Source organism: Haliaeetus leucocephalus, unplaced genomic scaffold (assembly GCF_000737465.1).
Source record: "Haliaeetus leucocephalus isolate CR32 unplaced genomic scaffold, Haliaeetus_leucocephalus-4.0 Scaffold195, whole genome shotgun sequence".
Lineage (NCBI taxonomy): Eukaryota > Metazoa > Chordata > Aves > Accipitriformes > Accipitridae > Haliaeetus > Haliaeetus leucocephalus.
In genome coordinates, this window is record NW_010972631.1 from 8,839,977 (window position 1) to 8,858,299 (window position 18,323).

An 18,323-nucleotide genomic window follows, 5' to 3' on the forward strand; every position below is an offset into this window, starting at 1 on the left:
CTTGCAAAAAGTGAGAACACATGAATATGTTAGCTATGAGGCAATATACAAGCTCTATTTCAATACTTTCCAGAATATTAAAACATTTTGATGTTCAAATATGTAGCACTAAACAACGAGCATTACTTCTCAGATTTCTAAAAGTAACTTTATAAAACCATCAAATTAATTAAATATAACTTGAAAAAAGGAAGCAGAATTTTCTCAGAGGAATACCATAGTATAACATTTTCTTTGATGCTGAACCCTCTTTATTAGTCAATGAGCTAGCTGGCTAACTGGCTTTTCAGGAAATCTTACCTCCCTCGTCAAGCAAAAGAGCAGGCAACCAAGCCCTCATAGCCTCAAGAATGTCTTTATGTGTTGATTCAACTTTCAGAGAAATAGTTATCTTTTAAATAGCAATTTATTGGCAGTTAATAATGTACACATACACTATGGTCATTTAGACTTCAATACCCATTACTTATTATTATCGCAGTATTTTCCAAAATCTTAGAGAGTGAAATGTAGAGGAAGACTATTATATGAAAAGGGCATTTTGTACAGTCTTCAACTATAAAAGAGATTAAATATTCCAGAAATCCTTATTTTTTCAGTTAATATATTCTGGATTATACTTTGATAACTTTAACCTTAGTTAACTGAACGTCATTTGCTGGTGATTATATAAATAAGCAAACAGCCCTGCCTCTTTGTATCCTGGGAAACTGCAATTTCTAAAAGCAAAGTAATACTAATGCTTTTGGGTGATTTGGGTGAGAATCAGTTACAGATTAAAATACTTGAAAGAAACTGTCCTCAGATATACTAGGTTAAATGCCCAGTAGGTGCCCATAGCAAATTATATTGTAGATGTCTTAATCCTGAAGTGAACCTCACTGGTAGCGTATTGAGGGCTATAAATGGTACCATTTAAACCAAATTCAAACAGCTCTCATGTTGCCCCTGCTTCTATAAACTCCAACAGTAACTCCAGTTAGCCACCAATTCCTGTCCACTTCCCTTAAGCTCAACGCATGTGAGTTAATTTTTTTCCTCCTCATTTTTGCATGAAAGAAAATAATAAAAAAATCAAGAAACAAACTGGCACTCAACAAAGTAATTCATGACTTTTAGAGTGTTTCTAAAGAGTTTAATGAACATGTTTCTATTTAGTGAAAGTGTTACTCATTTTGGGTTTGGGCTCTCCAAGGTAGGTAGTAATCTCAGAAAGAAGTTTTCATTTGATGCTACCTGAAAATATTTTCTAACATTTATTTCAAAAGTCAGCAGTTTCTACAAGTTCTCCTAGAACTACATTTAATCTTCAGAAAAACAGACATTCATAAGGTACAAACACATCCGCAGAAACGCACTGCAGGCTGTAAGACATTTTTGAGAGAGAAAAGACACTACTAGTAGTTCAGAATTCTTTTAATGCATCTTACCTACTTGTTTTGCAGATTAACTAGATTAAAATTCAGTTTATAATAAATTGAGCTCAACACAGTAAAACTGGAGTTTATTTATGGTGTAATAGAAAACCTGAATCAAACATACTGGGAAATACTTATGTGAATCACCTCTTGCACATCCTTCTATTGACACTTTATTTTTATAACCATTCTCTCTTCTTGTGACAGTGAAAGGTGCACTTTCTCATAAACAAAATAATGCAGAAATGTGCACCCCACATGAAACTGCTAAGTGCATTTCAAAGACAAAAATCTCCCCTAAACTTATACTACTGAAAATAATATTTTACCTGTATTAACAAGAGCACTGCTGTTGTAGAGGGTACCAAGATGTGGTCCAGACAGAGACAGGAAGGTATGAAGTTTGTTGAGGTAATATTTAAATCGAGGTCTCGTAAGCACTGAACGGATTATTAAATTACCCAGTGAGTGTCCAATAAAGCTGTTTAAAAAGAAAAAACAGTATAACATAGAATTTGATGGCAATCTGTTTGTCTTTTAAACAGAGAAAAATAAAAACTGGTGTCATAAAATGCTGAAAGAGCATAGGGAAAAAATTAATTAAAAGTTTCCATTCAGAAGTCTGTATTTTAGGTAACACAGAAAAAATAGCTTATCCAAATCTCCCAAGCTGCACAAACTCATAACAAACATGTTCTGAGCTCCTCTAGAATTATTTTATATGTTGCTTTTGAAAAATCTAGTGAAAACAAACTATCCTTCCACCAGCATCCCCCACCCAAAACTAAGATTGTTTCTGGGTGTATTTCCCTTAGCACCAAGTATTCAGAAAATATTTTATGAGCTGTGCATGACTGAATAAATCACTACTTTCGCATGTGATGGCATTTAATATGATAAATGCATGAGAGTTACTGAAACAACCTAGAGGATTCCAACAGTACTCCTATAAGGGGGAAAACCATTACTTAACTGAATCTGATTATTTTAAAATGTAAGCAACATCTCAAATCGGCTTAGCAGTTGGACCAAAATAAGTGATTATCAGCTTGAGTGAGGCAATTGAAGAATATCTGTCTGCCAGGAGAATATTACACTTAGTTGGTTCCCTGGTTAAGTGAGTTAGGAGAAAGATGGATGGGACTCTTTAGCTTCATGTATCTAAGAATAATTATTAATTAATCTGAGGTGCCTACTGTCGTATCCACAAGTCTGTATAAAGCATTTCTTTAGAAGGAACACTACAAAATAAAGCAATTCTAGTTATTACACAGTTATGCTTACAGATCCCTGCTGAGGTAGGGACCGCACCATCCTAGGCACTGACTTAAAGAGGATATGGTAGAGACAAGACTTACAAAATTAGAACGAAAAAGTGCCTTCCTATTTTACAAATGTAATCTCAGGACATGGAAAGAACAGACAACCATCCAAAAATATATAGTAGAAGTATCGTGGCTGGATCATATATGTGCCACAACATTATACCCATAAGATCATCCTTCCTGTTTGCTCTGTATCACTACATTCGTCAACAAAAATAGCTAAAACAAAGCTAGCAGTAATATCTGTAAAATACAGTGCTAAAAAATTACTTGACTATTTAATTGCTTCCCAAGCAAGAATTGACTCTGAAAATTTTAATTTAAAGCTAAGTGAAAAAATTCAAACATTAGGTTATAGAATGGCAGGGCCACCCCTGAACTCCTAAACTCTGACATAATTATACATTTCTGTGACAGAATAGGCTATTTGTTCCTTACAAATACACAGTTTAAACATGTATGTATATTCTTCCCATTTGCTTTTACTACTACATTTGCAAAATTGCTACAATATCAGAAATTCTTTGCCACAGCTTGCTATGTTTGCCTAACTAATTTAGAAATGAAAGATATATCTCCTCTGTGCTGTCAGCACAACAGCAGTGCATTTGCGAAACAAAATATTGAGCTGCCGAACTCTCTTGAATACCAAAATTTAAAACCATTCTCTCAGAGTACATCATAAAGTCCACACAAGAAAAACAAAACCATAGATTCTTTAGGAAGAAGAAAATGTCCACAGAAATTGAATGAGTTTATCCTACAGGTTATCTGCATGACATAATTGCTCTTGAGTAAAAGAGATTATTTTCTAAAGAAGATCTAAACATTAGCAGAGATGTTCTCTTGACAGTTCTCTGACTGTTCATCCACTATCTACTAAGCATCATAAAGGGATGAGAAACTCTTACGTTGCACCACAACAAAGGACAATTTCACCACTGGAAAAAAACAGTGATCCCTCGATCAACACTCCTCCATCAATCCTATCATCCTCAAGAATATGGGCACACCTGAACCAAAATTTCAAAAACATGAAAGATCCATTTGAGGGAAAAAAGGTGCTCACAGTTACCTATGTGAATGTACCTCAAAGATTAAACATTTGTTCTTGATTTGGAAAGTCTTACAAAAACAACAAAGGTTATAGTAATATATTGTGTTCAAATTCAGATGTTTAGGTGAACACGTAATAAGACTTTAATATTATTTTCTAACAGAGAAGGGTTTAAGGATTTGTTCAGTTCAAAAAGGAAAGGAGAGGAAAAGGAGAACCCTTGAAAAAGGGTTTAGAAAGTGTAAGACAAAAATGTAACCCATCCTACTCATTGTTTCAGATACCTGCAACCGTGGGATGCTCTGCAAAACCAATGCATTTCTGAACAGTAGGTGGCAATACTACCGTCTTTTGAATACAAGGTGTCATTAACTCAACACACTGAAATTATAGAATTATACTGTAGTATTTATATGCACTTTATGGCACAAGTCTACCAATTCAGACCTTACTGGAAAATTAGGCAGAGTAAAACCTCATTATTCGGTGCTTACAAATGAAAAATCCTGTCCAACTATAAAAATTTATGACAGGGAAAAAAAAAAAAAAAATCCATCAAAAGCCATAATCAAAAAGGTGCTGAAACAATGAACAGATGTTTTAATATATGCATAGCATTAAAAATTGCCTCTTTTTTTTGTGAGTCAATGTTACTTAGGGAAGAGAAAGACAAGCTGAATAATCCAACTGAGGTTAAAGTCCAATACAGGTAATCAGAAATTTATGTAAGACCTGACATGAGGAAAATGATTTCCGAAACTACACTGTAAGAGCATGTGGTTTATTTCCTAGCTATGTGATGACCTGGAAAGGCTTCCAATCCCACAGATACTCGAAACTTGAACAAGTATGACTGAGCAATTTGACTTGCTTCAAGGTTGCACTAACTTTGAAGCTGGCACTGGTATGAGTGGGTAACTGGTCCAGATGACCTCCAGTGGTCCTCTCAACCTAAAGTATTCTGTGATTCTTTACCAAACAGTTGTTTTATAGACAAATTGCTGTTGGTTTGAATCAAGCTTCCAGTTCATGCTTGGTACACACTTGTAGTGAGCACAAAGATTTTGTTCAGAGGAGATTAACGCACATTGGGTAGCGTACTGGTGCAATAACTGGTATTAGCTTTGGCAGTACCAAAAATGTTGGTTCACTGAAGTTGACGCTATAGTATGGCTCTGGGTTCTGATGGTACAGGGAGTGCCTTTTCTTACCTCTGTACAAGAATGTAGCACAATAAATAGGATTTTGCCATTACTTGAAGGCACGAGGCTGTGCATTGACCTGACAGCGCGGAATCTCAGAACTTCTCTTGACTTGTCTTGGCCTGAGCCGATTTTCTTTTGTTTTAGCTGTGACAACAATCATCTGACAGTGAAGTAACACATCAGGCCTAAAGTTGCTTTAGTTTCACTATAGCTTCTATTAATAACAAGTAGTTATTCTGTGTGGCTTGAATTGTGTATTGCTAGAATAAAGCATGGTGTGGAAGAGCGCAGACACGGGCGTCATATGCCAGAGGTCCCCAACAGTCTTTTAATGGTCACTGCAGAAGCACAACTCAGGAAAGAAAGCCAGTATTAGGGATAACAGAGTAAATGGGAAACAAAAGAAAGAGCACGTGGGCAGACTGAAAATATGAAAGTATGAAAATAAATCCAGGTAGACCCAACGCGAAGGAGGCAGAAACCCCCACCGTGAACATCATTCTCCTTACACTGAAGCCCCAGGATGCTGATGTCCCACTGCTTAAGGAAGACAGAAACCACCAATCTTAGGACCTAGATAGCTGCTGGAAGGGGAGCCTACCACCTGAGAAAAGATACTAGAAAGTTTCTGTATAACAACTTTAGACATATTAATAATGGGACTTTTCTGCATTAATTTGGACTATGCATTTTAGTAGTATTGTAACTAGCCTAATAGTAATTCTTTGCTGCATTTTTAATGAGATTATTAAAACACTAATTGGGCTAACAATAAATTCTTAGGCCTGCATATGAAGTGTGTTCCCTTTTGCCTGTAACAAGACTTTGAGTGTAAAAGAGGGAACGAACAGGTATTTCCAACACACAATGCTGTCGGCTTTTTTGCCATATAAAATCATTATAGGTCTGGCAACTGATTTCTAATTTGACTCACTTGTACAGCACTTGTACAGAGAATATTTTTTTTAGCAGACAGGGAGATTTTATGAGGAGAAACTAGCATCATTCAGGAGAGCACAGCTAACTAGCACAAAGTCCGCTTTCTTTACAGTGGGACAGCCAAAATGAGGTAGGAATGCATCAGCTGCTTGAACAGAGAGGATTTCTCAATAGCACTTTCCTGGGCTTTCTGGATCATCCCTTCAAGGACTTGCATATAAGCACATCTCTTTCTGAAAGCTCTCTCGTGCAGCTACCAGGAAACAGCTGCAGGATTTGCTGATAGGTTTCATTTTCTCATAAGAAAAGCTGAAGTTCAGAGATGGAAACTTCTGCTTTGGCAGGGCCAAAGACAAGTATACAACTTGAAAAGGAAACTAAAATAAAAATGGGTAATTTCTTTTTTCTTTCAAGTGACAAGTAATAAATAAAATTGAAAAAATATTTACAAATTAAAAGTCTTATGAGAGAAGCAAACCAAAAGCAAACCAGAATTCAATTCTCAGGTATGAATATCGAGAAGATAACTGGGTGGGTTTGCTCTTTACAGCCTTCAGACCACAGCATGGGAGAGAAGATATCAGTGTGTGCTGGTGGGTTACAGTGCTAACATGCAGTCTGCGTAACACAAATACGATCACACAGTGCCCTTTTTTTTTTTTAAAAAAAATCATTGATTTAGACAAAATTAACCATGTCAAATCTTGCCTAGCTCAAAATAGAAACATTTGTTTAAAAAGTGAGATTATGTTTAAACATGTTAGTTGTTTTCTCTAGCTGAGTAAGGCCTACCAAACACATGAGTATGCAGAAACCTGTAGGAAATGCATGTGACTAGCAAGTCAAAGAAACCTTCCAGATGCATAATTTGAGGATCCCTAAACAAATGGATGAAGTCAGGCTTGAATTTGCTCCTTTCATCTATCGATGAGCTAACTCCAGCAACACAGCTGAGTTAGTAAGGTAGTCTGCCTTAACGGTGTACTCTACTTTGAGAAAATAAATGGAACAGGTATTCCCTGGAAGTAACTGAAAAAGGAAACAGGAATGCGTAGACTGGGGTGAGCCTTCTATTAAGATGTAAAACATGCTTTTTAGCAGATGAAACAATCAGAAAATGTCAAAATGATGAAATATTTTTTTCATGCAGCTGCCTTTCAACGTCACAGATAAGATGGAATTTCCCTGCAGGAATGACAAGCTAGACAGTCTGCTATGTCATACTTGGTGAAGAGAGTATTAAATCAGAAGAAAGCTAACTTTATCTTGACATAGCGCTATTGGAGTTTCCTTTGACTTTCTCAAAATATTTGTTTTTCTGCAGAACCCTACCATGCAGGATCTGAGGAAGCACAGGACAGCAGTTCCTTAAATGTAATGCTTAACTCTGCCATAAACCCACCAACAGGACTAGGTGAGCTTACAACACTGTTCAGTCTTCTTTCAGCCAGGAATTCCCTCTCTCTCCTTTGTCCTCCTTTCCCCTACTCCTCCCCCTCCCTGAATTTCTCTTTCCCATCTCTCTTTTGGCCTGCTCCTGAGCATCACAGTTCAGAACAACACAGGGCTCTAGTTTTAAGTTTATGTCTATAAATAGTATAGAACAGATATTACCTGATTTTTGAAAGGGTTAGATTATAAATTTGTATATACTGTATAATTTCATCTAAAAGGCGATCTGTCATGGAATCAAAATCAGCAAAGGTATCATTCTGTAAAATAAAAGAAATAAAAAATAATAACTGTATTTTCTAATGCAGCAATATACATTCTGCATTCAGTCTGAATTCTTATTCCCCAGTGTTTTGATCAACAGCACACAAATAAAAGCATCCATATTAACTTTGAATACAAACACTACAGCTAGTTATTATAATTATTTCAAGTTTTTTTTCTTGTAACATGGAATAAAGTGATACACATTTTACTGTAACACTACTTGCTTCTAATACACCAAAACAAATCTTAACATTACACAGCCAGCCTTATTTCTAAGCCTTCCCCTACACATAATCTTATCTCTAGTGAAACAGAAGACCAAACTGCATATTCAGAACTAAATCACACTGCCCTTGAAATAGAAACGAGACATTTACTGCAACAGCAGAAAGAGTCTACATTAATACTGTTTATTCAAAACAAAACAAAACAAATCCTTAAAGCCTTATTCATAGAGGATCAGTTCATAGCCGATTCTCTACAATGATTAGCAGTAAGAAATTAAAAAAGAGGTAGAGAAAGGCTGCCTAAAACTTTTCAACACAAGTTCCAAAGGATCTGTGCTAGAATCTGTAGGGTTCAACATATTGATAAATGATCTGGGAAAGGGAAGAAGGAGATGAGATGTCAGAGTTCGTAGACAAAACCAAATATCCAGGATAGTCAAATCTAGAACCGACCAGAATTTCAGAAGAATCTTATAGTACTGCACGCCAGGGTGATAAAACGGCAAGAAATGCAAAACAGTGTTACAGAAGGGAAAAAAGCCCTAAACGTATATGCGAACAATAATCTATACATCTGCACTCTATATAATCAGCTACATTAGGAAAGCAAGGAGAGAACAGAAAATATCACCATTGCATTTTGTAAGTCCATAGTGCACAAGCATCTTAAATGCTCTGTCTAGTTCTGATCATCCTATTTTAAATGACAAGAAGTTTGAAAGTGGGCAGGGAAGAGTATCATGGATGACCAGAAACTGTTTCACATGTGATCCTGAGAAATACTGAATGGACTAAGTCTCTTCAGTTGCCTCCTGAGGGAGAAATTATACTTGTTTATAAAATAGTTGATTAACTGAAGCAGAAAATGGGGAATGATTATTGACCTTTTTTTTCCCAAAACACACTGTAGGGGGATTTGTTTAAACTTCCTTGTTTGCAACGAATTAGTAATGTGCATGAACCATAGAATTAATCTCAACTGTATGCTGTGGGAACTGGAAGTAAAAACATTCAAAAAGAATCAGCAAACATTAAGGAGAAAAGTCCGTCAGTAGCTATTAGGCTCAGTGGTCTCAATGGAATTCCCAAATCAGAAAGTTTCAGAAATGCTGACTGCCAAAACCTATAGGGCTAGAGAAGAGGAAGCATGGCATGGTGCCTGTCCAGCCTGCTTCACAAAGCATCCCAGCAGCTATCGCCAGAAAAACACTACTGCACTAAACGAACCTTTCGTTTGAGCCATTGAAGAGTCTCTTTGTTCTAATCCATCCCTGAAGTATGCCTAATACAATATGTAACACACACAAAAAAAGTAAAAATTGGTCTTCTGTGCTGTGCCAAGTTTACTTCATCTGAAAATAATAAAATTCACAAAAGTTTAACAGAGGTAATTTGATATTGGTTCAGTGCCATGATGTGGACCTCACAGTACACTGACAAAAGAACAAGAGACAGGTATTTTGTATTTCTCAGATCCTGTGAAATAACACATCTCCCTGCTTGCCACACCAGTTTCCACTATCACCATTTTTACCATTAATGTCGAGGGTATTTTACCTACAATCCTAACTGATTATGCTGAGAACTTAGGAGATATCAGTACACGCAACAAAATGGTAGCAGCAAACATTACTCTTTAGGTATCTACCTTCAATATCATACCAAGTTGTGTAATTACTTTAACGCAAGCCACAGGTCAAATAATGGATTCCGTGAGAATACAATGAAAATATACCAAATGTGGTAAACTGCAACACGATAGTGCCATTAAGCAAACATGTCTGAAGTTGTACACTGTTTATTGCTTTACAAAAATTCTTTTTTTGTTGGCAAATACCTGATTCCTTTCGGACATAAGAAAATCTATTCGCCCTCCAGGCAGCCCTAGCTCAATGTAAGTCTTCACTAATCTTAGATCTGCGCTGTTACCTTAAAAGGAAAAACAATCAAGAGATTAGATACTGCAAAGTTAACTTGCAATAAAAGCACTTAGAATACTGAAATGAACCTATGGCACAACTTTATATTTAAACACAGCTAACGATATTCTCAGCCCTAATTAAAATTCAGTAAGACTTGGGACGATAAACTGCAATGCCCAATGCAGTGACAAAACAGTCTGTAAAAATGACATTCAATGCAGACACCATTTTAAAAAGGCAAGGATTTAGGAAGTCATGTTTGATTTTGTCTTAGCATCCAACAGATACGTAACACTGTGAGTATTACATTCTGAAAACCTAATTACTTTTGATAAAAGTCAATTAAAGAACTCAGAGCTAGCTTAAAGAATTCAGTGAAGAAGCAAGGAATAAGGGCAAGTCGTAAATATTTTCATAGAATAAAAAGGCAGAGTGGACTGTTAGCAGATAAAGATACATTTAGAGTGGTACCCAAGGCTACAAATGCTAGTTTAACTAGCATCCTGAAGATTTCTCTACATTAATGATCATGTATGCTTTTGAAGAAAGAGTACCCTTTCTGCCTTAATTAGAGAACAAGGTTTTTGTTTAAATCTGTTATTAATAGGAAAGAACTTGTATGAACTTGCCATTTCATAAGAAAATTCTAACTATATGGATTTTTCTAAGGCTTCAAAGACTTTTTTTAAACAACAGGTTTTTTGGCCAACTTTTTTGTCTATTCTAGGCACGCAATAGCACTTGAACATCTATGCTAGTAAGAAGGAATACTTCTGAGTTGTTTTAAAAGCATTTAACAAAGGCTGCTTTCTGCTCAGAGGAAGAAAGGAAAGCTATTCTGTTATTTTAATTTTTTTTTTTAACTTAGAAATCTGAAAAATGAACAAGAAGGCTGTGCAGTGTTGGTCCAGTCCAATATTCTATCCTACTGCCTTCTTGTATTTCCTGACATTGTTAATTTAAGAAGTTTCTCAAAAAAAAGACAAAAATATTTGATGGCAGAAATCTCTGAATATCTTAACTAGAGGGGATATTATTTCTTAACATGCACCTATGCTTTGAACTAAAAGCAAGTGAATATATTCAACCTATTTAAAATTTCTGATCCTTTCAATTACCAAGAGATTTTCTCTACTACAATAGAGTCTCTGTCCTTGGAAATATTCAAAAACCCAACTGGGTTGGGTCCTGGACAACCTGCTGTAGGTGACCCCGCTTTGAGCAGGGGAGTTGGATTAGACAATCTCCCGAGATTCCTTCCAACTTCAACCATTCTGCGATTCAGCAATCTAACCTTTTAGAACCTCATAAACATTTGACTGCATTTTACATATACTATTTTTTTCCTAACAAGATACACATATTTCCCTTGACAACGTGACATTACAAATCCTAAACAAAACTGTTTTGTTAGTAACTCCATTCTATTACCATGATACGGACAAATACCTGTATGACATAAAAAAATGGAAGATGTATCTAATGTGAACTATGGCATAAAATGGGTTTATGTGCATGAAAGTTTTACTAAACACAAATGTTACATTGTGCTGGTTTTGGCTGGGATAGACTTAATTTTTTCCATAGTAGCTGGTATGGGGCTGTGGTTTGGATTTGTGCTGGAAACAGTGCTGATAACCCAGGGACGTTTTGGTTCCCGCTGAGCAGTGCTTGCCCAGAGCCAAGGGCTGTTCTGCTTCTCCCCCCACCCCACCAGCGAGGAGGCTGGGGGGGGTACAAGGAGTTGGGGGAGGACACAGCCGGGACAGCTGACCCCGACTGACCCCAGGGACATCCCACACCAGAGGACGTCATGCTCGGCATGTAAATTTGGGGGAAGAAGAAGGAAGGGGGGACGTTGGGAGTGATGGCGTTTGCTTTCCCAAGGGAGCGTTCGGCGTGCTGGAGCCCTGCTGTCCTGGAGATGGCTGAACTCCTGCCTGCCCATGGGAAGTGGGGAATGAATTCCCTGATTTGCTTTGCTTGCATGCACGGCTTTTGCTTTACCTATTAAACTATCTTTATCTCAGCCCATGAGTTTTCTCACTTTTACCCTTCTGATTCTCTCCCCCATCCTGCCAGGGGGGAGTGAACGAGCGGCTGGGTGGTGCTTAGTTATTGGCTGGGGTTAAACCACACATAGATAAAATTCTTAATTTAAACAATTTCGTGGAACGCGTTGTCAAATGTAGCAGTACAATATCAGATTCCCATTTCCCTCCAGTGAACCTACTTCAGAAGCATTCAGTTCACAGTTCAAATGACAAAAGCTAAATCTGACCAGTAACGTGAACTGCTATCTCATTCAGTATCACATTTCCCAGCGTACCATCTAGGCCATGAACGCAGACTATAAGATGTATTCCTTCTTCTGAACAGTCATCCTCTTCCATACTGAAATAAGGTATTGAAGAAGCCAGTCTGAAAACATCACTATACATAAATCCAGGAAGTTTAAGTTGCTTCAATTCTTCTTTAGCCTGTAGGAAACTGGAACGAAACCGTATTTATGATAAAGCAACATTCACTATTGCCAAACAAACATAAGGTCTCCTAGGATACAATCTTCTACTGTCTTTTCGCTTTGTCTTCTATGTAACTGATATCAAGGAAACTATATTTATCCAATTACTATCTTCACAAAACAAGCCAGTTCCTCAAAATATTTTTTATTGCAGCTTCCTACAGCCCCTGTGTAACAAAATCCATATCCCAAGCTCTACTCTCTTCTCTCCTTTGAATGTCTCCACAAACTCTGAAGTATTTCTGAAACCACTGAAGATGCTGGGTTAGTTCTGGTCTTGAGCAAGCAACAGCTTTGTTTAAATGCAGTAATAAAATTACAGGAATTATTACCAATCAGAAGTCAAGGTAAAGATTTCCACTGCCTTTTGATGATTGTTGCCAAACTTCAAGCCTATTTCCTAGGTCAGCAGAGAGCTGGAGCCAGTGCTGTAATTGCTCACCAGAAAGCCCCTCGGGTGATCTAGACCTCTATCTTTTACATATTATATGAAGGCACACACTATACAGTTTCTAATAGCTGAGCTCCCCACATGCTAGGAGTTCCTTTGCGTCCCTCCCTTTCTTCCCCTTCCCTTAGTTTTCTGTGTATGACCTTCCTACCTAATTAATAGCATATCAGTTTCCCTGCAGCACTTCAAGCTTTATGTTTCCTTATGCTTCTTTCCCTCCTTAATCCGTCTGTTCTGTGTGATCCCTCACAGTGTCATGCTGCATCCCATCCTCTTCTACCTGCTCACCGTTTTCCTCCCATTCTACTTTTTTTTCTCCCCAGCTTTATCTTTAGCTCATTCCTCACTAACTGGCAAGAGCAAGCCTCAAGGAAGTCAGCCTAAACAGAAAGCACTGCAGGCGGTTGGTCTTATCACTCTGCAGCATCAGTTACTTGGTACTCAAGGCATGTTTTCTGAACTGAATGTACCAAGGTTGGCTCTCTACGGAGCAGATCGTGCCCTCTGGAATCCCAGTTATCCCACGCTCTGGGAGACTCTGCCTGCCCCAAGGACAAGTCCTTGATTTTACTCTGAGCTCCCTCTTTCTTTTATTGTTACAGAACATGCTAAACAGTCTCTGCTTTTCACCCCTCCCGCTCCAGTACCCACTCTCCAGTATTTCAGAAGCTACTTTTCTATCCACTTCTAACCTGTTTTCCTCCACCACTGCTCAATCTTTCCTCTTGTTCTCAGCTGCCCTTACCTCTCCTGCCTGCTTGGCATTCTCCTTGTTTCTACCTCTCTTCTAAGCTTTCTTCTTTCTGATAGCAACTTTTTACCTCCAATACGACACATTAAGCTGCTGCTTCCCATGTTCAGTTAGCAGCAGGGGGTTAACCAGGGACTCCTATGTTTAGTGCAAAAGAAGGTGCAATCTGGGATCCCTTAGAGCACTGTGGTCTCTGAGGCGTTACATTTTGGATATTTGAAGTTAAGATTGAAAAATAAGGCCATCACCTTGGCCTGTATTGCACATTTCCTTCACTTAACTAAGTAGATGGACAACCAGTTACAGAATGTTTTTGGTTTTACATGTTTAAACGCAAAGCATACTTTCCTATGCTTGCTATTTTAACAGCTTGCATTTCATAAAACACCATTTTTATGCCCAGTAGCCATTATGACACCACTTTTCAGCCTAATGTTTATTTTTTTTAAAAAGCAACATATTAGAGAAACAAAAAAATTGTGTTTTGCTTGAATTTTGTCAAACCACATGAAATTACAAGACAATTGATAGAAGGAATTCAGTGCTAACACACTTTATATCTGAACATCTGAAATGTGATGTTACTTGAACGTGCAGTATCCACAAGCCACAGCCCTGGGTCATTCTAGAGCCTAACCATGCTTCTTTTCCCCTTCTATACTACATTAACATCATTTCTAAAAGTAAAAAAAATTATTTTAAAACAATCACTTACGCTAACATTTGAGGTTTTGGGGAGCTTTCATACCAGGAAACAGATGAAGATGAGCTGTAGGATGTGCTGCCTGGCTGTTGTGTAATTGCATCATATTTATTCCTTGAAGAACAGATAACATTGCAAGGAGAGTCTCTCAGAGAAGAGGGAAAAGACAGACAACCAGGAGTACAGACAGGAGGCACAGTCATTCCGTCTCGCAGATGCCCACTATCAATCCTTTCAGATCTCAGGGCTCTCTCTTCTGCTGAGCCATGATCCTGGTCAGCACTGGAAGCTCCATCCAATATACTATAGTCTGTTTCTTCATAATACCCGTTTTCAATCATTTCTTGATCCTCCTCTTCTTCCTCATCTTGCTGGGAAGAGCAAATAATTTGTTTTTCATATGTTTCCCTTTGAGGGCTAACAGGATTGCTGTTGTCCAGAGGCCAAATATCTGAAATATCTGTGCTGCTTCGAGAGCCAAAATAGTTTTCGACAAGCCCTTGCTTTACCATGTCAGTACTACTGGTTGGGGAAGGATTATCTGTACCAGTTTCACTTTTAGCTACTGACAGTTCTTCAGTTGTCTCCTTCAGTTCTAAAGGCTCATTATGTTTTCCTTCATTTGTTTTTTCAACCTCATACACTGCATTTACAGATGAAGAACCTGAAACAACAGATGGCTCACCCACACAAGCAATTTCCAAACGCAATTTAACTGTTTCTTCTGTAGTGTTAAGATGCCTTTCAAGGTCCTGAGAGTCCTTGCAGGTTGTGCCAAGGCCTGCCTGTGGGCTGTAACTTTTCACATCAGTAGACGTATCCTCATCTGAAACAACTAAGTGTAAAAGATCTTTTGTTCCTGAGAGCGAGGAATGTATAGACAGAGTTTTGTTATCCAAGTGCCCTGAAAATATAACACACTGTTGCTGCAAAGTGGTGTTTGATTTTTTACTGTCATCACATTTTGGCAAGTCAATTGCTCCAAGATCCAATACCGTTTTACTGTCACTTAGCTGGCATTCAGGTACAATAGATATCTTTGAATTCTCATCAGGTGACAGCTCATCATCATCTGAAGGCAGAGAATTTATGGATGTCAATGATGACTGTATTTCACTTACAGCGCTGGTACTCTCAGTGCAGTGGCTTTCTATTGCATTTTTTATAGCACAGTCCGGTTTTAGTAAAAGCTGAGGAAATACTCTTTCACCATTGTATGCACTTTGCCCTTGAACATTTTCAAAAACCTGATCAGGGTTGGGGTGAGTTGCAAAAGAACTTGGTTCACTTTCTACACCGGAATCTGAAAACCTAGAAGAGGCATATGTCATGCTAACATCTGGTAATTTAGTCATGTCTCCACTTGCAGAAAGTTGACTTTCTTTTGTAGAAAGAGTAGGCTGATTACTTTTCATTTTTGTCAAGACGTCACTGGTATGTCGGAAGTTTCTTTCGTGGACGTCTTCCTTTTCAAGCACTGGTTCCTGTTCTCCTGAATTCAACTTATTTCCAGATTCTGAAGACTGAATATTGGGTGTCTGCAGATTCTCTCCTTGCACTCCATCTTGCGGAAACTCAGCCCACGATCCAATGTGAACAGTTACTTTCTCTCCCTCATAGGGATTCTTATTACTTGGTTTGACCTCAATTGTCCTGACTCCTGAGGAAGCTGGTTGACCGCCATGACAACCTTCAAGTGTACCTCTGGGCTGTAGACCACTATCTGCGTGTACAGTTCCAGAACCTGTCTGGGAGATAGTAAGTCTACCAAAAATAGCTGCATTTTCACAGTGCACAGGGCTACCCGGACCTGGCTGGACACCTTCAATCTTGGCAGTCTTTTCCTCAGTTCCAGATGGCAAAAACAGAAGTTCTCTTTGACTTATTTGCCTGGTGCAGGTCTTTGTATCACAAGGAAATCCACCTAATGTAGGGTCCAGCCCTTCGTTAGCATTGTATGAAGGCCTGCCTTCTGAGCTTCTAGAGGCATCTTCCAGTGGTGCACTTTTCAAACATTTGTAGCCTACTAAGACCACAGAGTCCTTAGAGTTCTGTTTTACGACTTTTTTTGTGTTTTCAGGTTTCATCGTTTTCATGAGCTTAGTAACCTTAACCTTGGATTTATTTGCATCTTCATTTTTCCCTTTCAAAGTTTTTGTTAGCATCTTTTCACTTTCTGAATGCCAAAGGTTGGAGGCACCTGCAGGTCTTATTTTCAGTTCCGGGCTAGTAAAACCAGCTACAAAACCTTCTTCAGCTTCAAATTTATCCAGTTTATTGGACTCTGATCTTGGAAGACTCTGAACTACCAACCAGGGTACATCCAGATCTTTCACCAAAAAAGGGATGAGGGGGTGGGGGAAAAAAAAAAAAAAGATTGTTTACAAGATTATGCAGGTAACTGAAGCTATAAAACACTAGTAATCATAGAACACCAGGTTGGAAGGGACCTCAAGGACCGTCTGGTCCAACCTTCCCTGGCAAAAGCACAGTCTAGACAAGATAGCCCAGCACCCTGTCCAGCTGAATCTTAAAAGTATCCAGTGTTGGGGAATCCACCACTCCCGTGGGGAGATTATTCCAATGGCCAGTTGTTCTCATTGTGAAAAATCTTCCTCGTGTCCAATCGGAATCTCCCGTCTTTTCCATGTGACTCCTTGTAAAAAGGGAGTCTCCATCTTCTTCCTAGCCACCATTTAATACTGGAACATGGCAATAAGGTCTCCCCTAAGCCTTCTTTTCTCAAGGCTGAACAAACCCAGCTCCCTCAGCCTTTCCTCTTATGGCAGGCTTCCCAGTCCTTTGATCATCTTTGTGGCCCTTCTCTGGACCCTTCCCTTGACACATCCTCAAAACTCCAACTAAAGAAACATTTCCTAGAAAATAAATGCACTCCTTTAAAGCCAGCAAGAAATGTAAAGAAAAATACTCAGGTTTTACATAATTTTTCTTCATTTCTTCAAAAAGGAAACTGCACTGTGAAGTGTGTTTACCTTCAGTAATCGAATCTAAATATCGATCTTCAAAGATTATAGGCAAGGAGTTCATATCTCCATCTAGTTCACTGCATTCAATAGGGAGGGGTGGAAGAGAACTGCAGAAGGAAGTGTTTTTGATAGCTGCACACATCTGGAGATGACTTTGAGCACTGAAAAAAAGGAAGAAGTCCTACATGAAAAAAATAGAACTATTTATTTTTATATTAACAGAAATCAGTAGTTTAATTCACTTTAGTAGAAGCTGTTCTACTAATTAGTTATTTAATAGCTTTAATAGTTATTTAATTAAACTTCTTAAACTTCCATTAAAAAACTTCAAATCTATATTTAGAACATATGTTTCTCTTGAACTTGTTATGCAAGTATTTTTGCAAGGCAGTACTTCTACACAACATAAGGTATAGAATAATAGCACTACATGCTACATACTGTGCACTTCAAAAGGCTACTCACTGTAGTTCTTGATAGGCAAGGGCAGCTTGCCTAGGATGCTCAAGACAAAAGAATGCTTCTGCAAATCTGCGCACCTGCAAGATCCAAATAAAGTTAGAGCTTATTTTATATTATATACAATTTTTGAAAATCCACAAGCATTCCTACACAGCAATGTTATTAACTTTTATGTCTTATAGAGAGAGATATTTTTTTTTTAAATGTTCAGTCTGAGTGGGAGGGAAAAGGATGCCACAGACAAGACTAGCGACTGAAATGAGAATTTTAATTTCTGCACTGGATGACTGAGGGGAATTATATTAGATTCAACTGCCTGCTAAAAACTTGATTACCAAGAAATCAATCATCCAAATCAGGCTCACCTGAAACAATAACACACAAAAATATTATGAGAAATTTCAATGAGAAGAAAGGCAATGACTGTTTGATGGACATTCCTGAACGTGCTTGAGAATTACTTTCAGAAGTAGAAACCCATTAGATATTCTGCAGTCTCAAAATACAGAGAAGTATGTGTTTCAAACTTTCCATGAATACTCTTTAGCCCACAGTAAATCATTGTGCAAAAAAAATGTTTGTAAAGATTTTGACTGCAAATGACAAAGACAATAAAAAAATCTATGCTAATTA

The 18,323-nt window shown here is 38.0% G+C and overlaps 1 protein-coding gene across 5 annotated transcripts in view; it reads right to left on the reverse strand.

The window, feature by feature from the left end:
- The window catches only part of FAM135A (family with sequence similarity 135, member A), a 70,335-nt gene that overhangs the window by 8,995 nt on the left and 43,017 nt on the right, over positions 1-18,323 (reverse strand). For 3 of the 5 annotated variants that reach the window (XM_010565790.1, XM_010565788.1, XM_010565791.1), the window contains 7 exons: positions 17,694-17,767; positions 17,235-17,389; positions 14,254-16,570; positions 12,142-12,302; positions 9,728-9,819; positions 7,559-7,656; positions 1,748-1,899 (listed from right to left, as the gene is read on the reverse strand). In XM_010565790.1, the coding sequence (XP_010564092.1) occupies positions 1,748-1,899; positions 7,559-7,656; positions 9,728-9,819; positions 12,142-12,302; positions 14,254-16,570; positions 17,235-17,389; positions 17,694-17,767 (3,049 nt within the window). The remainder of the gene's footprint in view (positions 1-1,747; positions 1,900-7,558; positions 7,657-9,727; positions 9,820-12,141; positions 12,303-14,253; positions 16,571-17,234; positions 17,390-17,693; positions 17,768-18,323) is intronic. The other 2 variants (XR_774245.1, XR_774246.1) reach the window with 2 other exon arrangements.